This window comes from Botrytis cinerea, chromosome 16 (genome assembly GCF_000143535.2).
Source record: "Botrytis cinerea B05.10 chromosome 16, complete sequence".
NCBI lineage: Eukaryota > Fungi > Ascomycota > Leotiomycetes > Helotiales > Sclerotiniaceae > Botrytis > Botrytis cinerea.
In genome coordinates, this window is record NC_037325.1 from 1258484 (window position 1) to 1277590 (window position 19107).

The 19107-nt window shown below is 43.2% G+C and overlaps 8 protein-coding genes across 16 annotated transcripts; 3 read left to right on the top strand and 5 right to left on the bottom strand.

The window, feature by feature from the left end:
• Positions 1–269: 269 nt before the first annotated feature.
• Positions 270–1370, top strand: BCIN_16g03330 (hypothetical protein). Of its 2 annotated transcripts, XM_024698076.1 has the most exons (4): positions 270–568; positions 634–781; positions 840–956; positions 1020–1370. In XM_024698076.1, the coding sequence occupies exons 1-3, from the start codon at positions 389–391 to the stop codon at positions 887–889; spliced, it is 378 nt and encodes a 125-aa protein (XP_024553894.1). In that variant the 5' UTR covers positions 270–388; the 3' UTR covers positions 890–956; positions 1020–1370. The 2 variants fall into 2 exon arrangements, with proteins under 2 accessions (XP_024553894.1, XP_024553893.1); XM_024698077.1 differs by having other exon boundaries at positions 634–956.
• Positions 1371–1451: 81 nt separating this feature from the next.
• Bcdfr1 lies at positions 1452–2789 on the top strand. Of its 2 annotated transcripts, none has more exons than XM_024698079.1 (2): positions 1452–1850; positions 1923–2789. In XM_024698079.1, the coding sequence occupies exon 1, from the start codon at positions 1461–1463 to the stop codon at positions 1641–1643; it is 183 nt and encodes a 60-aa protein (XP_024553895.1). In that variant the 5' UTR covers positions 1452–1460; the 3' UTR covers positions 1644–1850; positions 1923–2789. The 2 variants fall into 2 exon arrangements, with proteins under 2 accessions (XP_024553895.1, XP_024553896.1); XM_024698078.1 differs by having other exon boundaries at positions 1452–1628.
• Positions 2790–4111: 1322 nt separating this feature from the next.
• On the bottom strand, positions 4112–6292 carry BCIN_16g03350 (hypothetical protein). Its single transcript, XM_024698080.1, has 3 exons — positions 5325–6292; positions 5065–5200; positions 4112–4999 (listed from the first exon to the last, which is right to left on the bottom strand). The coding sequence occupies exons 1-3, from the start codon at positions 5705–5707 to the stop codon at positions 4286–4288; spliced, it is 1233 nt and encodes a 410-aa protein (XP_024553897.1). The 5' UTR covers positions 5708–6292; the 3' UTR covers positions 4112–4285.
• Positions 6293–6917: 625 nt separating this feature from the next.
• On the bottom strand, positions 6918–8697 carry BCIN_16g03360 (hypothetical protein). The gene is made up of 3 exons (XM_001551870.2): positions 8321–8697; positions 7535–8258; positions 6918–7455 (listed from the first exon to the last, which is right to left on the bottom strand). The coding sequence occupies exons 1-3, from the start codon at positions 8418–8420 to the stop codon at positions 7131–7133; spliced, it is 1149 nt and encodes a 382-aa protein (XP_001551920.1). The 5' UTR covers positions 8421–8697; the 3' UTR covers positions 6918–7130.
• An 81-nt stretch (positions 8698–8778) lies between these two features.
• On the bottom strand, positions 8779–10575 carry BCIN_16g03370 (hypothetical protein). Of its 2 annotated transcripts, XM_024698081.1 has the most exons (3): positions 10173–10575; positions 9534–10081; positions 8779–9446 (listed from the first exon to the last, which is right to left on the bottom strand). In XM_024698081.1, exons 1-3 carry the CDS (start codon positions 10382–10384, stop codon positions 8992–8994), a joined length of 1215 nt encoding a protein of 404 aa, XP_024553899.1. In that variant the 5' UTR covers positions 10385–10575; the 3' UTR covers positions 8779–8991. The 2 variants fall into 2 exon arrangements, with proteins under 2 accessions (XP_024553899.1, XP_024553898.1); XM_024698082.1 differs by having other exon boundaries at positions 9534–10575.
• Positions 10576–12147: 1572 nt separating this feature from the next.
• BCIN_16g03380 (hypothetical protein) lies at positions 12148–13430 on the top strand. The gene is made up of 2 exons (XM_024698083.1): positions 12148–12819; positions 12884–13430. The coding sequence occupies exons 1-2, from the start codon at positions 12450–12452 to the stop codon at positions 13312–13314; spliced, it is 801 nt and encodes a 266-aa protein (XP_024553900.1). The 5' UTR covers positions 12148–12449; the 3' UTR covers positions 13315–13430.
• A 941-nt stretch (positions 13431–14371) lies between these two features.
• On the bottom strand, positions 14372–16696 carry BCIN_16g03390 (hypothetical protein). Its single transcript, XM_024698084.1, has one exon. It carries the CDS (start codon positions 16593–16595, stop codon positions 14817–14819), a length of 1779 nt encoding a protein of 592 aa, XP_024553901.1. The 5' UTR covers positions 16596–16696; the 3' UTR covers positions 14372–14816.
• A 130-nt stretch (positions 16697–16826) lies between these two features.
• Positions 16827–19096, bottom strand: BCIN_16g03400 (hypothetical protein). Of its 6 annotated transcripts, XM_024698087.1 has the most exons (4): positions 18984–19096; positions 17382–17524; positions 16913–17296; positions 16827–16863 (listed from the first exon to the last, which is right to left on the bottom strand). In XM_024698087.1, the coding sequence occupies exons 1-3, from the start codon at positions 19018–19020 to the stop codon at positions 17111–17113; spliced, it is 366 nt and encodes a 121-aa protein (XP_024553903.1). In that variant the 5' UTR covers positions 19021–19096; the 3' UTR covers positions 16827–16863; positions 16913–17110. The 6 variants fall into 4 exon arrangements, with proteins under 6 accessions (XP_024553903.1, XP_024553902.1, XP_024553905.1 ...); XM_024698089.1 differs by having other exon boundaries at positions 17382–19096; XM_024698085.1 differs by having other exon boundaries at positions 16827–17296.
• Between the last annotated feature and the right edge of the window lie 11 nt (positions 19097–19107).

Consider the following 19107-nt stretch of genomic DNA (forward strand, 5'->3'; position numbering starts at 1 on the left):
TTTTTTCATTTTGTTCACATATACATTGGAGTCCGTCACCTGTTCATTCTATGTTGTTTCAATGGTTAGATTGTATCGGACTGTCTTCAATTTGACGATATAATAAGAACTCGATGAAAAAGGAAGGATGAAATGTGGCCATACATAACTGGGAAAGGAAGTAACACTGCATATGCTAGATAAGGCAGTTTTGATAGCTTGAAGTTGGTTTTAATTCAAAATAAGATACAGGGTATTTGTCGATAACGTCTTTCTTCCGTCTTTCAATCGATTCAAACATTGTATAATTCATGTGACCTAGGATTAATTTCTATACGGTATCACTTCGAACCCACCCATTTTATTATCGAATACACTGGCATGAATAAGCGCGGCTCTGAATTCAATAATGGCAAAGGAAATTGCAAAGAGCAAGAACTTAAAAAGATCTAGGGAAGACGACAAACAACCAATATCAGTCAAGAGGAAAACGAAGCATGACCTCCAAGAAAATGGAGGAGAACAAATCGATATCGATTCTTCTTTGAAAAACAAGGCACGGAGAGAGTTCATTCAAAATATGTTAGAAGTATGTTGGGTTCACATGGATTATAATTAGATATATTCCGGCGAGAAAATGCTAATGACTAAAAGCTGAAGAAGGAAGATCTGGTGTGCTCGTGTACGGGTTGTAAAATCGGGAGACGTAGAGAGCGTGAAAAGGCAATTTCATTATCAATGTATATTCTACAGGAAAAAGACAAACTAATCACGGCTAATCACGGCTGTGGTGAAGAAAAGAGTGAGACCATGATTTTGGTTAGAGCTAGCCCACAGAGAAAGATGCTAAATAGCAATAGAAAATGTCGCGGTATATGAACACAGTTTACCATGCAACAGCCCACCTTGAGGAGAAGATTTCTGGTAAAACTCTTCTCCAAAACTCAAGATGTAGATTTTGCGCGGATACACCAAGTGTAAGTTCATTTCTTATATTGTGAAACGACAGATTGAAGGCAGCAGACACTAATCGATGATAGTGCCCTCTTCAGTCTCACAATATGATATCCAAAGGATCCCCCGTGGAAGTAAATAGCGAAAAAGTTGACGAAGGAGAAAACAACAAAATGAGAGCATCCAAGAAAGCCCAACGCAAGAGATGAGAAGCCATAGCTATTTGAAGCCAGTTGACATGATACACGAATGTCAAAACCATACAAGGAAGAGTTCAAAGAAGCGTAGTTCGGAAAGAATAGACTTGTGATTGTGTCATCAATTCTTTCTTCAGATTTCTAGGTACTGGAGGAGAATCTTGAGTGAACCTGTCGTCTGATGAGCGAGTTGAGGTTGTCACAATGTGAGCTTAGCTTAGTAATCAATTACTACCACCATTTCTTGGTCCGTGCATACATTTCCCCAGACTTCGCAATTTTACCCCTCCAACCCCTCTATAATTCCTATCATTGTATCTTGAACCCAATATGTCCACCAATTCCAACATATCAGCTATGGCTCCTATTAAAGAGTTCACCCTCATCGTCGCTGCGACGAACAAGATGGGAGTGGGTAAAGGAGGCGGGCTTCCATGGACAGGGTTGAGAAAGGAAATGGCTTATTTTGCGAGAGTTACCAAGAGGGCTGGTCCTGGGGTATGTATTGCCTGATTTTATTGATAAATTGCCCTACCATTCTTTCTGCCAGCATAGCAATATATGCTACAATGTAAACCTCTCTGTATAGCTTTGCATTACTTGCGGATGGAGAATTGGAGCTGGTTCCACTTAACTTCACACCCCTCAATATTCTCCGATAGAGAGCGAGGTAGAAGGGGTGGGCAAGATATCCTATTCTGAATATTCTCCTCGGGGAAGGTGAGTATGTCTGGAACAGTTTGAGAAGTTACGGAAAATGGGTTAAACTAACTAAGTGCAATTTTTGAACAGAAAACAAACGCAGTAGTGATGGGGCGCAAAACCTGGGAATCAATCCCTACTAAATTCCGGCCTCTCGCGAATCGGGCAAATTATATGATCAGTCGAACACAAACCTCTGAACCTTCAGACGTTGATCTCGGTCCTGATGCGCATGCAGCAACAAGTTTGACTAACGCGCTCGAGAAATTGGGATCGAGGAGTCAAGCAAAAGATTCGAATGATGGCGATGAAAAGGAGATCGATAGAGTTTTCATAATTGGTGGAGGGCAGATATATAAAGCTTCATTGGAACTGAAGGAAGCAAAGAGAATATTGTTGACCAGGATAATGAATGATTTTGAATGCGATACGTATTTTCCTATTCAATTGAATGAGGATGGGACGGGCAATGGATGGAGAAGGACGGATACTCAAGAACTTAGAGAATGGACTGGGGAAGGGGAGGTGGTAGAGGGTGTGAAGGAGGAAGGGGGTGTGAAATATGTCTTCGAAATGTGGGAAAAGATTGAGGAATCATGAAGGGAGAAACATAGACATTGGCGGATCATTGCTTCGAGACGAGTATGATTTGGCAGACAATAGAGTCAGAACATACTTCGACAATGCGATGATTTTAAATCGAATCGAAAACCCCTGAGCTACCCGATCCACTTGACTAGTCTCCTCCGCCCCTTACAAGCTCACAGTTGCATACAAATACCTCAACTTTCAAGCTTTGCTACAATCAAACATTCGATATTTCTGGATGCCCTCTACCCCTTGAAATTTCGCTCAAATTATGCCTGAATTTGCGGATCAAACCCATTTCTTGCCACTTCTCTTTTCTCTGACATGCGAAGCAGACAATCTAGCAATAAATTCTCCTAAGGATCTCCAAAGAGTAATTTTATTTACTGATTTGCTTATTCTCTCTGTTCTGCTCTGTATGTCTATCTCACGAGCAAACCAACCACAAAATCTATCTCAAGCGGGAAGGATTCGAACCAGATATCTCGATTTGTTCGTCTCGGGGTAGAGAGGATGCCGTAGACGGCGAGATGGAACTGATTACGAAAGCGACGAAGGGAGATTTTTGAGATACAAGATCTATGATACTAAATTGATTGCTGAATTCAAAATACTGCTATGAATCAAGTATGGAATAAATCTGTTCTTTGAACTTCTCCAGGCCAAGGTGCTTGCGGAGAAGGAATTGGACTGCAGACAGGCGGTCTATAGAAGATGAATTCAAGGCAATTACTCGTGGAGATTCTTGGGGCCTGAATCCCTGGGCAATTCTAGTAGAGAAGAGAGCATGTGTATTTATTTTACATGCATTATGGCATGCTGTGACATACGAGTTATTGTATTGAACAACAAATTCCGTACTTCAAAACTTGACTTTACATTAGTGATCACTAAATCATCGGGCGATCTTGGACTTTAATACTACCTCCATAACCTTCAAGAGAATCCCCCTATCAAATTGCTATCTTGATTCTATACCCGTGCTTGTATTCTCCATGTATCCTCTGTTTAAACCATACTTCGTGGGAGTTACATCTCAAGAGTGGACTTGCGTTCAATGTCCATCTATATACGAGAGGGTGAATGAAAATTCAGTGCTTTGATAGCTATCTCCTGAGTAATTGTGTTCTGTGCCAAAAAAAAAAAAAATCCTATGTATGTATTCCTGCAGATACATCTTCAGGATCCAAACAAGAAAATGACAAAAAAGTGAATACGAGAAAATGAAATCCAGCATCTTTTCGATATTATTGAGCACTCGGCACACCACCACCACCACCACCAACGTAACTTTACCCGGTCTCGAGAGAGAGTTTATATGCGCGAGTGCATACCTATATAATACAACGAAATGCGCACTGGAACTTCTAGACTTCTAGACTTCTAAACTTCTAAAAAAAAGACAATATCCATACATCTCACCTGAAGTTTCGCACGCGAAGACATTAGATATGACACATGAGAAAAGAACAGATAGATAGAGAGATAGATAGGGATAGGGAGGGAGGAAGATATATCAAGCTGAGACTTGAAAGCTGTGATATTCTTGAGGACGTTCGATTTTATTCTTTCCATTCAAAGAAGTGCGTGTTGATGAATGATTTTCACAGACATTAGTTTATCTAGAATTCAAATGTGAAGCTATCCACTCGTAGATCTTTGGGATACGGATCATTTCTTGAGGTCAATCATGGTTGTATTCATTGCTATCTCATACATTCGTGGATCGTGCTGGTGCTGGTGCTAGTGTACTCATTCGTATGCCTTCTGCCCTGCCTCTCTGCCCCGCCCCTTTGTGTCCCTCCCCAAATATTACATTCATCATTCTCAATGTCCCCGTAACATGCAAATACATGCGTGCGCATCTAAGAAAAGCTCAATATTCTCTCCACCCCACATTCTCTACAAGTACACCTAAACTCATACTCTTCTCCTTCATCTCTAGGTCCACAATCTGGACATAGAGTCCACTCTTTATCTGCCTCGCCCTCTTCCTTCGCTTCTGCTAGGACGTCCCGCTCGACAATCTTTTCTACAATCTTTTCCACCTCCACCGGAACTCTCACTTCTCTAATTACCTCTCTGACCCTAACTTCCGTCCTGCTTCCCAACGTCCTAATTACATCTTCCCAGAACTCACCATTCTCACTCATGACCCGCCATAATTTCCCCTTTACCTCTTCGTTCTCCAGCAATCCCTCTAGTTCCTGCACTGCAGCTTCTACCAAAGCATTTCTCAAGCCTGGATTCTTTGCTGTCGTTTTCCCATAGATCCGCTTGACACAATCGAAGTAAATATCCAGGTCCGAGATTTGCGTGTGCAGCGTATGACGGAACGATACCGCGGCGAGCGTTTCCAGCGCCGGGATTTGGAGGTGTGAAGCGAGGTAGAAGATTTGTTCATGCAGAGGGAGAGAGTAGGTAGGGCCGGAGAGGTAGGTGGATGAAGAGGGTGAGGTATTGGGTGGGGGAGAGGGAATCGAGTAGGCGGACGTGTAGAGGTATTCTAGTAATGCAATGACGGAGTCGAGTGGGAAGGAGGAGAGGTTGAGGATGCTAGGCTTAGTGGGGGTACCGAACTAGGAGGGGGGGTTAGTTATTTGGTATGTGGGGAGAAGAAACTTAAGTGAAATAGAGAACTTACCATATTGCCAACTCCAGTATTATCAATCATACTCTCCAAAACCGGCGATTGGGAACATACAACCACTTTATGCGCATTCCATACTCGTACACCATGAAAGATGGTCAAGTCTGAGAATCGTCCTTCAGCTAGAGCTCTATCAAACCGCGTTAGCTTCAATTGTGTGAAACTGTTTGTCTTTGCTCCGCATTCCGCTCTCCAATCGATCTTCAAACCCCAAACAGATTAACAGGTCAGAGGAAACCCATAAGAAAACTCACTCTCTCAACGCCAAAAGCGGCCCTTCTAAAACCACTTCATTCTCCTCAAGTCCCGATTCTCTCCCCCCAAATTGCGCAGTTCCACTCCCTACCCCAAAAGCACTACCGCTTCCATTCCCCAACCCAGCATTCGCATATCCCGCGAACCCACCCTCACTACCACCTTCCCCCACCCTCCCCATCTCCCTCCCCTTTCCCTTTCCCCTCTCATCCCCCCCACCCAAATTCAACCCACCAATCCCTCTACTCTCCGCATCCACCCCCACACCCATACTCGCACTTCCCATCTCCCTCTCCTGCATATCCACACCTCCCAACCTCTCGCCCTGCGCCAACTGTTCCTTCCACAATTGTCTAGCAACCTCTTCTTCCGTTGCATCCATCAATTTTCCTTCTCCTTCTCCTCGTGAAAGCTGCTCTCGAAAAAGGAAGAGAAAAAATATTTCAAATGTAAAAAAGCGAGCTCTGCGCGATATTCAACCTGGAAGTATCTCCTCCCCCAAAGCACAATTTATGCGCCTTCCCTTCTCAACAAAGAAGCGCGTTCATGAAGATTTCCTTTCTTTCTTTCTTTCGTTCTTCTTCGATTCTGGCGCCGATGTAGGGGTGAGTGTGAGTGTAAATTCAAATCCAAACTCAGATCTGGAGATCAGTGAAAATCACCTTTATGTTGTTTATCTGCACCTATCTCTATGATCTTCTCGTGATAACTAGAGAATTTTCCTTTCGATATCCGAGATATGTTGATGTGTGCTTTGATCCTTATCTTGGTTTCGATTTCGACCTCGATGTTGAAGTTGAAGTTGAAATTGAAGTTGATATTGAGAGCCCCAATATCGCCGCTGTAAATCCCAAACCCAAACACACACACGAATTTCCCTCGCAGCGAGCAACGCGTGTCACGGAATCGATAGGATTAAAAGGTTCCACGCGTTGCATTTATTTCATATTGATATGATTGGGATTCCGACAAAAGATTCGTGCGAGGAAAGGAGCTCTTCTCAGAATCAATTGCGTCCGTTTTGATATTTATTTTAGCGAGGCAAAAACTAAAGTACAGTACAGTACAGTACAGTGAAGTGAAGTGAAGTGAAGTGAAGCTCAGTTCGCAGCCAGAGAAGTTCAAGACGCGAGAGAAATGTATTTTTCTTCCAACATACCTAGTCTGATACCAATAGGTAATCTCCAAAGAAAAAGGTTTCACTGAGGAAAGAAAATATGCATGCATCTATGCGTATACAGATACAGCATGTACCTTTCCGCAAGATGTAAATGTAAACGCGGATGCAAGATCCCCCATATACACACCTACGAAGCGCAAGTAGTCACGCAACCCATACCCATACCTATCTATTGACCCATCCAGCCAGCCAGCAAACAAAGAACATCATCCGCCCAATCATCCTCCCTCAGGTACAGATACAGGTATAGGTTTCTATACTTACTCTCCTTAAATTAAATTCATACAGCAATCAAGCTATGCAAAAAGAGAAAGAGAAAGAGAAAGAGAAAGAGAAAGAGAGTGAGTGAGTTAGATGAACAATCTTCACCGTGAAAACACTTTATAGTATTCCGTCTTCTGCTGTCGAGACGTGCAAGTACTCATATTCAGTATATTTATTAGATGTATGTGAGTGTTCCTTTAAGAAATGATACATTACTCCGTTTATACATTTATTAAATTAAACAATTACAAAGCCAGGAAAGTACCTACTCTTGAATTCATACACAATCTTACACATAACCCCCTCCAGATTCCTCATCCAACACAACCACATATAAAACATCCATTCCCCCCATTACCACCTACAAAAACTTCCTCACACTCCACTCACCAAGCACACCCACCACACCTGTCCCTACAACAATCCAAGCCCATTCATTCTTCCACTCCTCTACACGTGGCCAAAAACTATTCTTCTCCATCTTGTAGCTCTTCAAATCCTTTGCTTTTTTCAAATCTCTCTCCTCATACCTCTCTTCCTGACTCTTCTCATTCTGTCCATCTCCTCCTACATACCTCAAAAAAGCGTAGTTCGCAAGCGGTGCCAGAAGCATGAGAGGATGAAAGATTCCGGCTCCGTAGAGAATAAGCGGGAAAGAAGCATGGATAAGTGCATCTCCCAGATAGCTAAGGATGGAGATTCATGTTAGTTGTGTATCAAGTAATCAAGTAACGATAGAATGAATGAGAAAAAAATAATACATACTTAGGATGTCTAACAATGCTCCAAACACCATCTCTCAGTAGCCCTACCGTTCGTTCATTTTTATGATTCTCTAACTGCCAGTCCGCACCCGCTTCGAAAGCAAACCCCGCTGTGAAAAGAAATACCCCAGCCGCATTAGCCACTTGCCAACCCGGATTACCAGGAAGTGGTTGATTTCCAATAAGCACCTCAGGCGCCGCCAAACTCATCGCAAACGGAAGCGCAATAACAGATTGCACAAGTGCTTCTGGCAAGAAAGTCGAAAGGAGTGTTTTATTCCAAAAGCTTCTCGTTTTCGGTAAAGAAGCATAGCGCGCGTCGTCCTCACCGCGATAGATAGCTCGCGATGTGATGCGGTAGAAGAGACGCAGAGACCAGGCTGTGAGACCTGCCATGATGAGTTTTTGGGGGTAGGCGAGATGGGTCCATGTTTGCGATATGTCGAAGTTGTGGCGTTCGAGGGCGAGGGTCCAGGAAGTGATGAGGGGGCCGAGTGGCCAGAGGATATCTTTGAGATCGAGTCGGTTTGTGAGACGAGCGATGGTGTAGGAGATGAGTGAGAGAGTTGTGTTGGTGGTTAAGGCGGGGAGAAAACTACGTTGGAGTAGACCAATTGCTGTAGCATTAACCTGTGGATTCCATGGTGGAATAATAGAGGAGTTGGATCCAAAGCGATCTTGTTCCGAGACGGCAGAGTTGGAAGTATTATTTGTCGATGCCTTGCCTGTCATCGGCCGTCAATTGAAATATTCTTTATTGAATTGACCAACAAACAGGAAAGCTTACCTAGACCTGCCAAATTCCATCTCGAGACCCTCTCTGTTACTTTCCCAGTAGGAATAGGATGACCTCCAAAATGAGAAGCATGTGTATCTTGTTCGGCCATATTTAAATTGACTCTACCTTAATGCCGTGGTAAGGTAGTTGTGCTGAAGCTTCTCATATTTTACAAATAAGAGATGCTTTCTATACCTCAACATCAAAGAGCTCTTTGCCCCTCATTCAGAACGTCGTTTCAATGACGTTGTTTCTCCACCTAAGCTCACCTCTCGGACCTTCATTCCGTCAATGTAGCTGCAGCTTATTGCATGTAAAACATTAGAGCTTTGATTTGAAAAGGTGCCGCATTTCACATGTATATGTATATATATGTCATTCCTATCGAAAATCCTTTGAATATTTTAGTCAAACATCTTTGTATGAATTTTCAAACAGAAACATGAGCTGGTATCAATTGAGACATGTGATAAAGAGAGTTGTAATTATACGGTTGTCGAAACGGTCAAAATGGTAAGTTGAAATGCTTAGTCACCCTCCATCCAATTATTACTCCGTCTCTATAACCCACCACTTGCCTCACCTACTCCAACTTAGCCAGATACCCAGGTGATGCAGAAGATATACTTCAGAATTTATCCCATCTAAAGATCTAATCTATGTTCTGATCAATACGTCTACTACACCTCAAGAGCTTTATCTCTAACCCTCGCAACTTCCTTCTCATCTTCATCTTTCGACTCAACCCCCTTACTCAAATCTCCTAATTCCACCTCTACCTCTCCGTTTCCTACACCTCTTCGCCCAACTCTCCCTTTCTCAACCCATCTTCTCCAAGGACCATAAAGTAATACACTCGCGCCTCCAAAAACTACAAATGCTCCACAGATACCCGCACCAATGACATCGAAGTGATCACTTGCAGTATTAACTCCATCCCAGAATGATCCTGTGGAGAAATTTGCTATCAAGGAAAGCAATTGAATGACTCCAATGCAGATTGCCACGAGAACTGTAATACCAGTCAGGACAATTGAATAGTAGAGAATAGCTATTGTGTCGCGGGCGAGGGATGTGGATGTGTAGAGCGTCATCATTAGTGCGCCGTCAGTAGTGTCGATTAGACACATGCCGGCTGTTGATTTTGTTAGTACAAGGCATTTTATAATATTCTATACTATCATATTATTCAGATGACGAAAAAAGAAGAAGACAATCATACCAGTGAATAAAAGAGGGAAAATCAAAATTAGCCAGATATTAGTTCCTTTAGCACCTTCCACAGATGCAATTCCCAGAACTGCAATCTCACTACTGGTATCGAAACCCAGTCCAAACAATACACCCAGAGGGTACATTTTCCATGGACGATCAATGACTTTGAAAACTCTTCGAAGGACTCTCATCATGATTCCTCCACCTTCAAATCCTAATCCCATTTCACCTCCATCTCCATCGACTTCTTCCCTCAAAACCGCTCGTAATTTAACCACCAATTTCCACAAAATCCATGCATTTCCAATTCCAAGTATAATGAGTACGCAAGCAGAGACACCTGTACCGATAATTCCGCCTATGTTACTGAAAGAGTCGAAGCGTGACTCAAGAGCGCCAGAGGTGGCGGCAACGACGATACAGGTTATGATTACGATAGTAGAGTGGCCTAACGAGAACCAAGTACCCACTGTCACTGGTTGGGATGTATGAGGAGAACCAGAAGCAATGAGGCGACGGGTCATGAGGTCGATTGCGGATATGTGATCGGCATCACTGGATTTGATGAGTCGAAGTTTGAGAGTAGAAAATCACATGATCGTGAGGCAAAAAGTGGTTTTTGAAGAAATCAGAAATCAGAACTTACAGAGCATGTCTCAAACCGAATGTATATGAAAGTACAGCAGATGAAGATAGAAGTGGATGGGAGCGTAGAACAATAGCCACAGCCACCCAAATAATGATATTGATAAAAACCAAAATGGATATGATCCTAACTGCGGGGTAGGGCAGGAGGCGAACTTGAGGGGGTAAACGAGCAATCAAGGGGTGAAGACATGTTGGCGGTCTAGGAGACATTTTTAGAGAAAATTGAGATGTAGTGAAGGCACTTCCCAACTCAAAAATCAAGTGAGACAATTGCAATTATACAAAATAAGAGATGAAATTTTGCAGAAAAAAATATTGAAATCGTATACCCCACCATTGCCGCCAGCGTTGCAAAATTTGGTCTATCAAGGTCAACGTATCGATCCTAATCGGGGACCGCCGACTGGACATTGATAAGATAATGAAACTTCATTACCTATTTTGATCGAGTGTGCTTCAATGAGAAAGACTTGGCATCAGAGCAAAATGCTCAACATCGAAGTTGAGGATATATTGTGTCGACTTCAGAAGAATCAGAAGGTTTCTCTTCCGCGAACAAACGGAGCATGTAATGTAGTTAAGGATTTGCTCGATGAAGCCAAGAACAGCATTCCAGATCGATTGATAGAATCGAGCCACCAAGCATTTAGAGAGATGGCAGAAAGCCTCAATCCCAACCATCAGCCATCTTCATGATCGCAATCCTGCAAGAGTACGACTTGCGAACCGGAAAGGTGGGCGAATGTTTTGATGAGATGCAAGGTGCTGAATAAGTACCTAGCTCAGAGCCAAACATCTTTCTCAATGTGACTTTAGCGGAAGTTGGCCAAGAACAACCTTGAGAGGTTCAACATGTCTTGGTGAATGCTCGTATGTGAGTGTGAGTGTGAGTGTGAGTGTGAGTGTGAGTGTGAGTGTGGTGTGGGTGTGAATAACTAACCAAGACACACGAACATGGAGCATTACCTCCTTGATTCAACAATGCGAATTCCACACCTCCCTCCTAGTTAGTTAATAGTAGACACCTATCAAGATCCAAAAATATGATATCACAATTGGCCCAGCTTCGGCTGTTGGGAGGATGGATTCGAGCATTATTATGTAAGTATCTCTCTATTTGGTACGTGCACAGTAACAAGTACACTTCACTCCCATGAATGGAATTATGGAAACGGTAACATCATAAGCAACATCATAAGTAACCACCAGCATCCCTTTCCGGGCCGAATAACAGTCTCCTGGGTCCTTCATCAGGTTTCGAGCCGAAGAAAGTGTGGAATATCCATCCATAACAAGCTTTAAAGTTGATCCACTCCTTCGATTGTGTGCGGGCCCCGGTGTCTGCTCCCACACAGCCCATTCCGCATGTGCCGTCAGACGTCCAGATGGCTTCTCTCATGAAATAGTTGGTTGTCAGGGGTTTTGGGTGTGGTTTGTTTTCGTTTCTCTCTTCACGCATCGAGCTTTGGGTGCGGGGCATGGCATTTGGTATTTCTTAGATAATGATTGAGGGTGGTGATGTCATTCTTTCCTGGGAGCAAATGTCCGAGAGAGAGCGCGAGGAGGAATCGTACCACCAAAAATATATGTGTATGTGTATTTATGTGTATGTGCATATGTATTCATATATATTCATATATATTCATATATATACATATATGCATATGTATAAATACAAGAGCAAGCAAATAAATAGATAAATAAGTACAAACGTACCGCGGTCTTCATACATCTGCATGCAATTGAATCCGACGATATAATACCATATGCACAAGTTACACGCGCAATGGATCGTGAAACTATCAAGGTACCCATCTTTCTCGCCATCATCTCGATGCATCATGATTCCATAATCCACTTGCCTGCTGAGGAGGGAGGTACGATCAACCGCAAGCAGGTGGGGTTTTCAGGAACGTCATTGCTTCATTCGTACTTTGAGGTCCGCCCCGCATTTAGCTCCCCTCAGATACTTCGGACTTGTCCCCTCGTGCCGTATCGTACACTGCGAGAAAAGCCGCAAGCGTCTCAAGTATCTACTAGGTAGGCAAGGCCAGATGCTAGATACGTACCTCCCTTGCATGTAGTCTCAGAATCTAGTGCCTTCTTTTGTTCGAGACTTGGAGTGCCCAGCAAGACGGAGGAAAAGGAATAAATACATCTCATCTTCCCCTCTTCCTCTTCTTTTTTTCTTCATACATACACTCAACACAAACACTTCTTTCTGCAAAACTTCCTCTTTTATCATACCCAAACACATACGCAATACTCAACCATCATGCCTATCTCCATCCCAAAAGCTGAATCCCTCAAGGACCTCTTCTCCCTAAAGGGAAAGGTTGTCATCGTCACCGGTGCTTCCGGACCCAAGGGAATGGGTATTGAAGCCGCACGAGGATGTGCCGAGATGGGAGCTGATGTCGCCATCACATACTCTTCCCGTCCTGAGGGAGGTGAGAAGAACGCCAAGGAATTGGCCGAGACCTATGGTGTCAAGGCTAAGGCATACAAGTTGGACATTGGTGATTACGCCAGCGTCGAGAAGTTGGTTGCCGATGTTGTCAAGGAGTTTGGAAAGGTTGATGCTTTCATTGCCAACGCTGGTCGAACCGCTGACAGCGGTATTCTCGATGGAACTGTTGAGGCTTGTAAGTTATTTCCCCAACGCCATTTTTCTTTTGCAATGAACTGTCACTGATAACTATCTTTCAGGGAACGAGGTCATCCAAACCGATCTTAACGGAACTTTCCACTGCGCAAAGGCTGTTGGACACCACTTCAAGGAGCGTGGAACCGGTTCCTTCGTCATCACCGCTTCGATGTCCGGTCACATCGCCAACTTCCCACAAGAACAAACCTCATACAACGTTGCCAAGGCAGGATGCATCCACATGGCACGCTCCCTCGCCAACGAATGGCGCGACTTTGCCCGTGTCAACTCCATCTCCCCAGGTTACATTGACACCGGTCTTTCTGACTTTGTCGACCAAAAGACCCAAGCTTTGTGGAAGTCGATGATCCCTATGGGTCGTGACGGTGAAGCCAAGGAGTTGAAGGGTGCCTATGTCTACTTGGTATCTGATGCTTCCACCTACACCACTGGAGCTGACATCGTCATTGACGGTGGTTACTGCTGCAGATAAATGTATTATATTTATTTTTCATGACATGACTGGGATGAAAGGAATGGCTGGGTTTTGGAGTTTGCCACAAAATGATGGCTGATATTTTAGCGATAATTCGATTGAAATGAAAAGCAATTTTTTCTCGAGAATCTTCTTGCTTTAAGTGAATGCACTATGATTATATGTGATTCGGTCCGCTTCAAGTGATAGTAATCTATACCTTATACCAGCAAACGTTTCCATTCTTAGCTCGCTTGAACGATTCATTCTGGATCCAAAGATATCCTCTTTTTTCTGTGCAGCTTATACTCAATTTCTCTCTCCTCTCCTTTTTTCCTATAGCTATTCTCACTCTTACTACTCCTCTGGATCCCAATCCCAATCCCAAATAAATGGCAATAAATGGCAATGAGTAAATAGGAAATATATAATAGAGATGAGAAGAGAAGAGAAGAGGAGAAGAGGAGAAGAGGAGAAGAGGAGAAGAGGAGAAGAGGAGAAGAGGAGAAGAGGAGAAGAGGAGAAGAGGAGAAGAGGAGAAGAGAAGAGAAAAAGAGAAGAAGAGAAGAGAAGAGAAAAAGAGAAGAAGAGAATATATTAATAAAAAGGAATCAATACATCTTCATCTTCATCTTCATCTTCATCTTCATCTTCATCTTCATCTTCATCTTCATCTTCATCTTCATCTTCATCTTCATCTTCATCTTCATCTTCATCTTCATCTTCATCTTCATCTTCATCTTCATCTTCATCTTCATCTTCATCTTCATCTTCATCTTCATCTTCATCTTCATCAAAATCACCTATTACTATCCATCATACATCACAATCACAACCACAATCACAACCACAATCACAACCACACATCTTAGATATCCATTCATACCTAGATACATACATACATACTAACAAACCAGAAAAGAAAGATTTCACTCATCTCATCTCATCTACTCCAACTCCTACTCCCTTAAGAAACTGGATATAGTACAGTATCATAGAGTATACAGTATCGAAATGAATAGAAATGAGTCGAATGGGAATACTATCACAATAAAACATCACAGTACAACACAATTGATTAATTTCCATTCTAACAAAAATATAACATACTAGAATCTAACTAATCCAACTAAATACATAACCAGAAATCTCAAAGGCGTTTGGAGTATCTACTTCGCTACCTAGGTAAATAAGCTAAATCGGTAGACATATGTATGTATGTAGTTGTGATTCCCAATTCTCCATTTTATCCACTGAAAACGAAATGAAACGCCTACTACGCCACGACGCGCCATCCATGCCATTTTATAGGTATCTAGCCTTCTATCCTTCCTATCTATATATACATCAAATCTATCCATCAATAAGCCAATGAAATTCATAGACGCTTCGTGTTTGTGTTTTGAGTCGTCGTAGCGTGGAGATACGTGCTTGTGAAATATGGCGGAAAGTATATGAAAATGGCAGTGCTACATCATTTTCCAAATTCATACCCATATCCACATATACCACAAAGATTATTAGTTTCTGCCACCTCTACCACCGCCTCTACCTCCCCTACCGCCTCTTCCTCCACTCCCCGCACTTCTTCCCTCACCACCACCACCACCTCTTCCTCCTCCATGTGGAACTCTAGGAGGATCTGGAATAATAGTCAAGCCTGGAGTACCCTTAAGTCCCATCTTTCCCACAATGCCTCTGTAAAGCGTTGGCGTCTCCGGTGCACCCAATCCCTCCTTCGCATAAACATTGCCTTGACGGACTAACTCCGCATTGTCCCACTTCATAAGTTTGAGATGATTTTTATAGTATCCCAACCAAGCTTGATATGTTTTTGAGTGATTATCCATCTTCGATGCTACTCTCAAAACAGTATCTGCAGAGCTCAGATCTGCGGGTGTTGGTAGGAATTGAATCTCTTTCAATGTCCATTTTGGAAATGCGCCTTCGGCATCTGTGACAATGAATACACCACGACCTTCTTTGCCTGCTCTGGCTGTACGACCTAGACGATGAATGTAAGATTCTTTATCGGCTGGGATACCGACTTGAAAGACGTTAGTGACGCCCGGGAAATCCATTCCACGAGCAACTACATCTGTAGCTACAAGAACACCATTTTTGGCTTCGCGATAATCATTTGTGACTTTTGTTCTCTTACTTTGAGATACACGAGAATGTAATGCGGTGATGGGTGGGAGATCTGATAGTTGAGAGAGAATATCGGCGTAGAAATCTACAAGGGCAGCGGTAGGCGCAAAGACAATAGCTTTGAAGCTATCCTTACCTTCCAATTTCATTTCTTCGCGAATAGAACCTACCATTGCTGGGGCCACATCAGAGAAATTTGGAACGGTAACGAGATGTTGAGGAACACGTTCATGAGTATTGACCTCTCCCTTAGGAATGGTGGAAATGAACTTGTAATCTTTCGAGAGAACTAAGTGAGCGACCTTTTCAACATGGGGAGCAATAGTGGCGGAGAAAAGCATTCCTTGTCTGTTGGTTTGGGCCTTGTCTGGGAGACATCTGATAATATCTTTGATGGCGTTCATGAATCCCATGTCGAGTAATCTATCTGCCTCGTCAAGAACGATAGTATCGAGATTACGGAAAGCATCGATAATTCTTTCATCATTAAGATGGTCGAATAATCGACCTGGAGTAGCAATGAGAATATTACAGCCCTTCAAAATATTTTTCTCCTCTGTAGTTTTATTGGTACCACCGATGGCAAATCCAACCTTATAATTAGGAAGACGTTGTAGTAATTGACTCGCTTCCTTTGCTATTTGCTGCGCAAGTTCTCTCGTTGGCGTCATGACTAACAGAGAAATTCCATCTTGCGGACGTCTCTGTTTGTTAATAAGTGTCTGAATCGCAGGAATAAGAAAAGCAATAGTTTTTCCAGTTCCAGTTTTAGCCTGTGCCAAACAATCTGCGCGTTCTGAAAGTAAAGGACGAAGAGTTGCAGCTTGAACCGGCATCATATGGTCGAATTTTAAGTCTTCGGTAATGGTCTGGAGAAGAATTGGGTTGAGGAGATTTTCAGCACCGAGATCTGCGAATCGTGGAGTGTCAAGAGGGACTGCAGTGGTAAGTGGAGGAGCGGCAACTGCAGCCATTTCCTCTGCAAAGGACGCAGAAGTAGAAAATGCTGCGTTTTGGATAGGTGATGCCTTTTGAACATTGCTGCCACCTCTGGCATTTCTGGCATTTCCTCTGGTGCTTGCTAACTGAGAAGAATAACGACCTCTACGAGGTTGCTTTCTAGCTCTGGGATTTGGTGGGGACGACATTGCAATTGTAATGGAACGTAGAAGTCCAAAGCGATTTTGGTTGATGGTTTTGGAAAGAGAGAGCATTGAGAGATGCTGAACTTTTTGAAAAGGGTGTTATCACAATTTCTTTGTTGGAAAATTTCCTAATCAGTGAACAAGGCTAACATCAGCCGTGCTTCAGCCTTGTTATTTACATTTGATCTCAGCCAATGAATCTCATACTTAACAAAGAGTTTATTGATGATTCCATGACTTAATTATATAAGATTCGTTGCCTTCCTTTATACTGTATTATTTTTAGGTACCGTGAGTGCAAATCAAAGAATTTTACATACATGATCAATACTATGAATAGACATTTCTGATATCCTCAGATTTATCTTTCTTAGAGAAGCATCTTGATACAGGACCTTACCAAAACGCCTGGTATCTGCCACCCGTTCCCATACTCCATAGGAATAAATTGTAAGACAGCCAACCCAGTATAGCTCCCGTTCCCCATCTTGAACGCCGAATATTCAGTTAGATCTTGATCAAGCCTTGTTTTTCTCTTGCTCATGCTTTTTCTCCAACTGCTTCTCAATCAATTCCGCGACCTTCTTTGAATCGGTCTCCATTTCTCCATCGCCTTCTCCTTCGCCGATTCCTCTTAATGACCCAAAGATCCAAAACTCCTTCAACTCTCTAGTCAACTTCAAGAGGTCTTCTGCTGCGCTTGTCTGCTCATACAATTATCAGTGATACACACTAAGATTGAACTCGAACACTACACAAGCCAAGTAAATGAAATAAGAATATACGTACCAAGGCATTGCTCTCAACCTCCATTCTCAATCCCTCTGCAGCAGCAGTCTCCTTTGTAAATGCATCTTCAGTAGGCAATGCAGCAAGCTTGACAAGATTCTGGAAACGGATAAGGAGAGCAGCGATAGCACGTTCCTGGCGGTCTGTAAGTTTGTCAGCTTTGGATGCGCGTAGTACGGCTGGGCCATCAGCTAGGTCATCATTATGAACAGGTTCGTGCTTGTGGGCCCGATCATTTCGACTCGGTCTTTCATCTTCGGCAACTGGTTCGTGCTTGTGGATCAGATCATTTCGACTCGGTCTTCCATCTTCGGCAACTGGTTCGGTGACTGCTGTGACTTCATTGCTGGCGATTAGTCCCGTGATTGACGCGGCTTTCTTGTTGGGAACCGGCTCGGTGATCGCTGTGACTTCATGGGGAAAGTTGGGGGGTGGTTCATCTTGGTGCAACATGCCATTGTCAAAGACTAAATCTGGGAATTCTGTGAATTGGTTTGCTGCAAATGCGTCGAGGAAGGAAAGTCTCGAGTCATTGCCATCGCCTAAAAGATTTTCTAAAGATACATCATTTTGAACCACTTGTGCATAAGGATCCTCTTGGCCCAACGTTCCGCTATTAGAAATTGGTTTCGCGGTTGCGGTGACTTCGTTGAGCAAGTCCGGTATAGATATATTTTCAAAATCTAAGGAATCTTTCATGTGCAAATCATTTTGGATCATTTGTGCAGAAGAACCCTCTTGGCGCAACATCCCATTGTCGAGAATTAGTCCGCTTGCTGCTGTGACTTCATTGGGCAAACCGAGACTTGCAATTCCTTGGTGCAGTGTGATACTTTCGAAGGCTGGTTCAACGAATCCTAGAGGCTCTTCTGCTGCAACTTCATTGAGCAAGCTAGAGTTTATGATAATTTCGCCAGTAGACTCAATTGGTTGTGGAGGCAAGTCAAGCCCGTAAGTTAGAGCGTCAATTGGCTGAAGGGGCATCATTTCGAGTTGATGGCTACTAGAGTAGGGCGTGACAGCCTCTGGACCAGGTATCGACGATATAGGCTCAGTCGCTACGGCCTCGATAGATTGAACCATAGATGACTCAGAGACCGGCCAATGGTTTACGACGAAATCACTGGACGGTACCCTAGAATTGTATTCAGGAACAGTAGAATTCAATAAATCGATGACGCTGGAGTCGTTGATTCTGGCGGGATGACTTGTAGGATTACTAGCCGGCGCTCCAGACATATGCTCACTGCCAGGAGGAGCCAGGAAGCTGGCGACATTGGCTTCATCTGTCCCGATGAAATCACTGGAAATCGCTCTAGACGTAAGTCCAGGGCGAGAAGGAGCTGAGGAATCGATGACAGCGTCTTCATTAATTCTGGTGGAATCACTAGTTTCAACTGAATTTCCTGGGGCCGTTCCTATGGCTTCACCGCGAGAAGAGTTCCAAAGATCGTGATCACGAGACATGTTGATTTCGAGCCGCGTTTGCCGTATGATCGAATTCGTTCTGGTCGCTGTCGAGATCGTGATTGTATTGATGATCAAGTCGAAAATTGATTGTGGTGAAATCATGAGAGTTGGAAATAAATAGTAACAACTTACCAATCAGAGCAGCTGTAGTCTGCTGCGTACCTTCCATCTTGACTAATAATAAAAATATATAAGTACGGTTTGCAATTATGCGACGCGATGCAATGTGGGAGTGAAGTGAAGTCTACAAAGATAG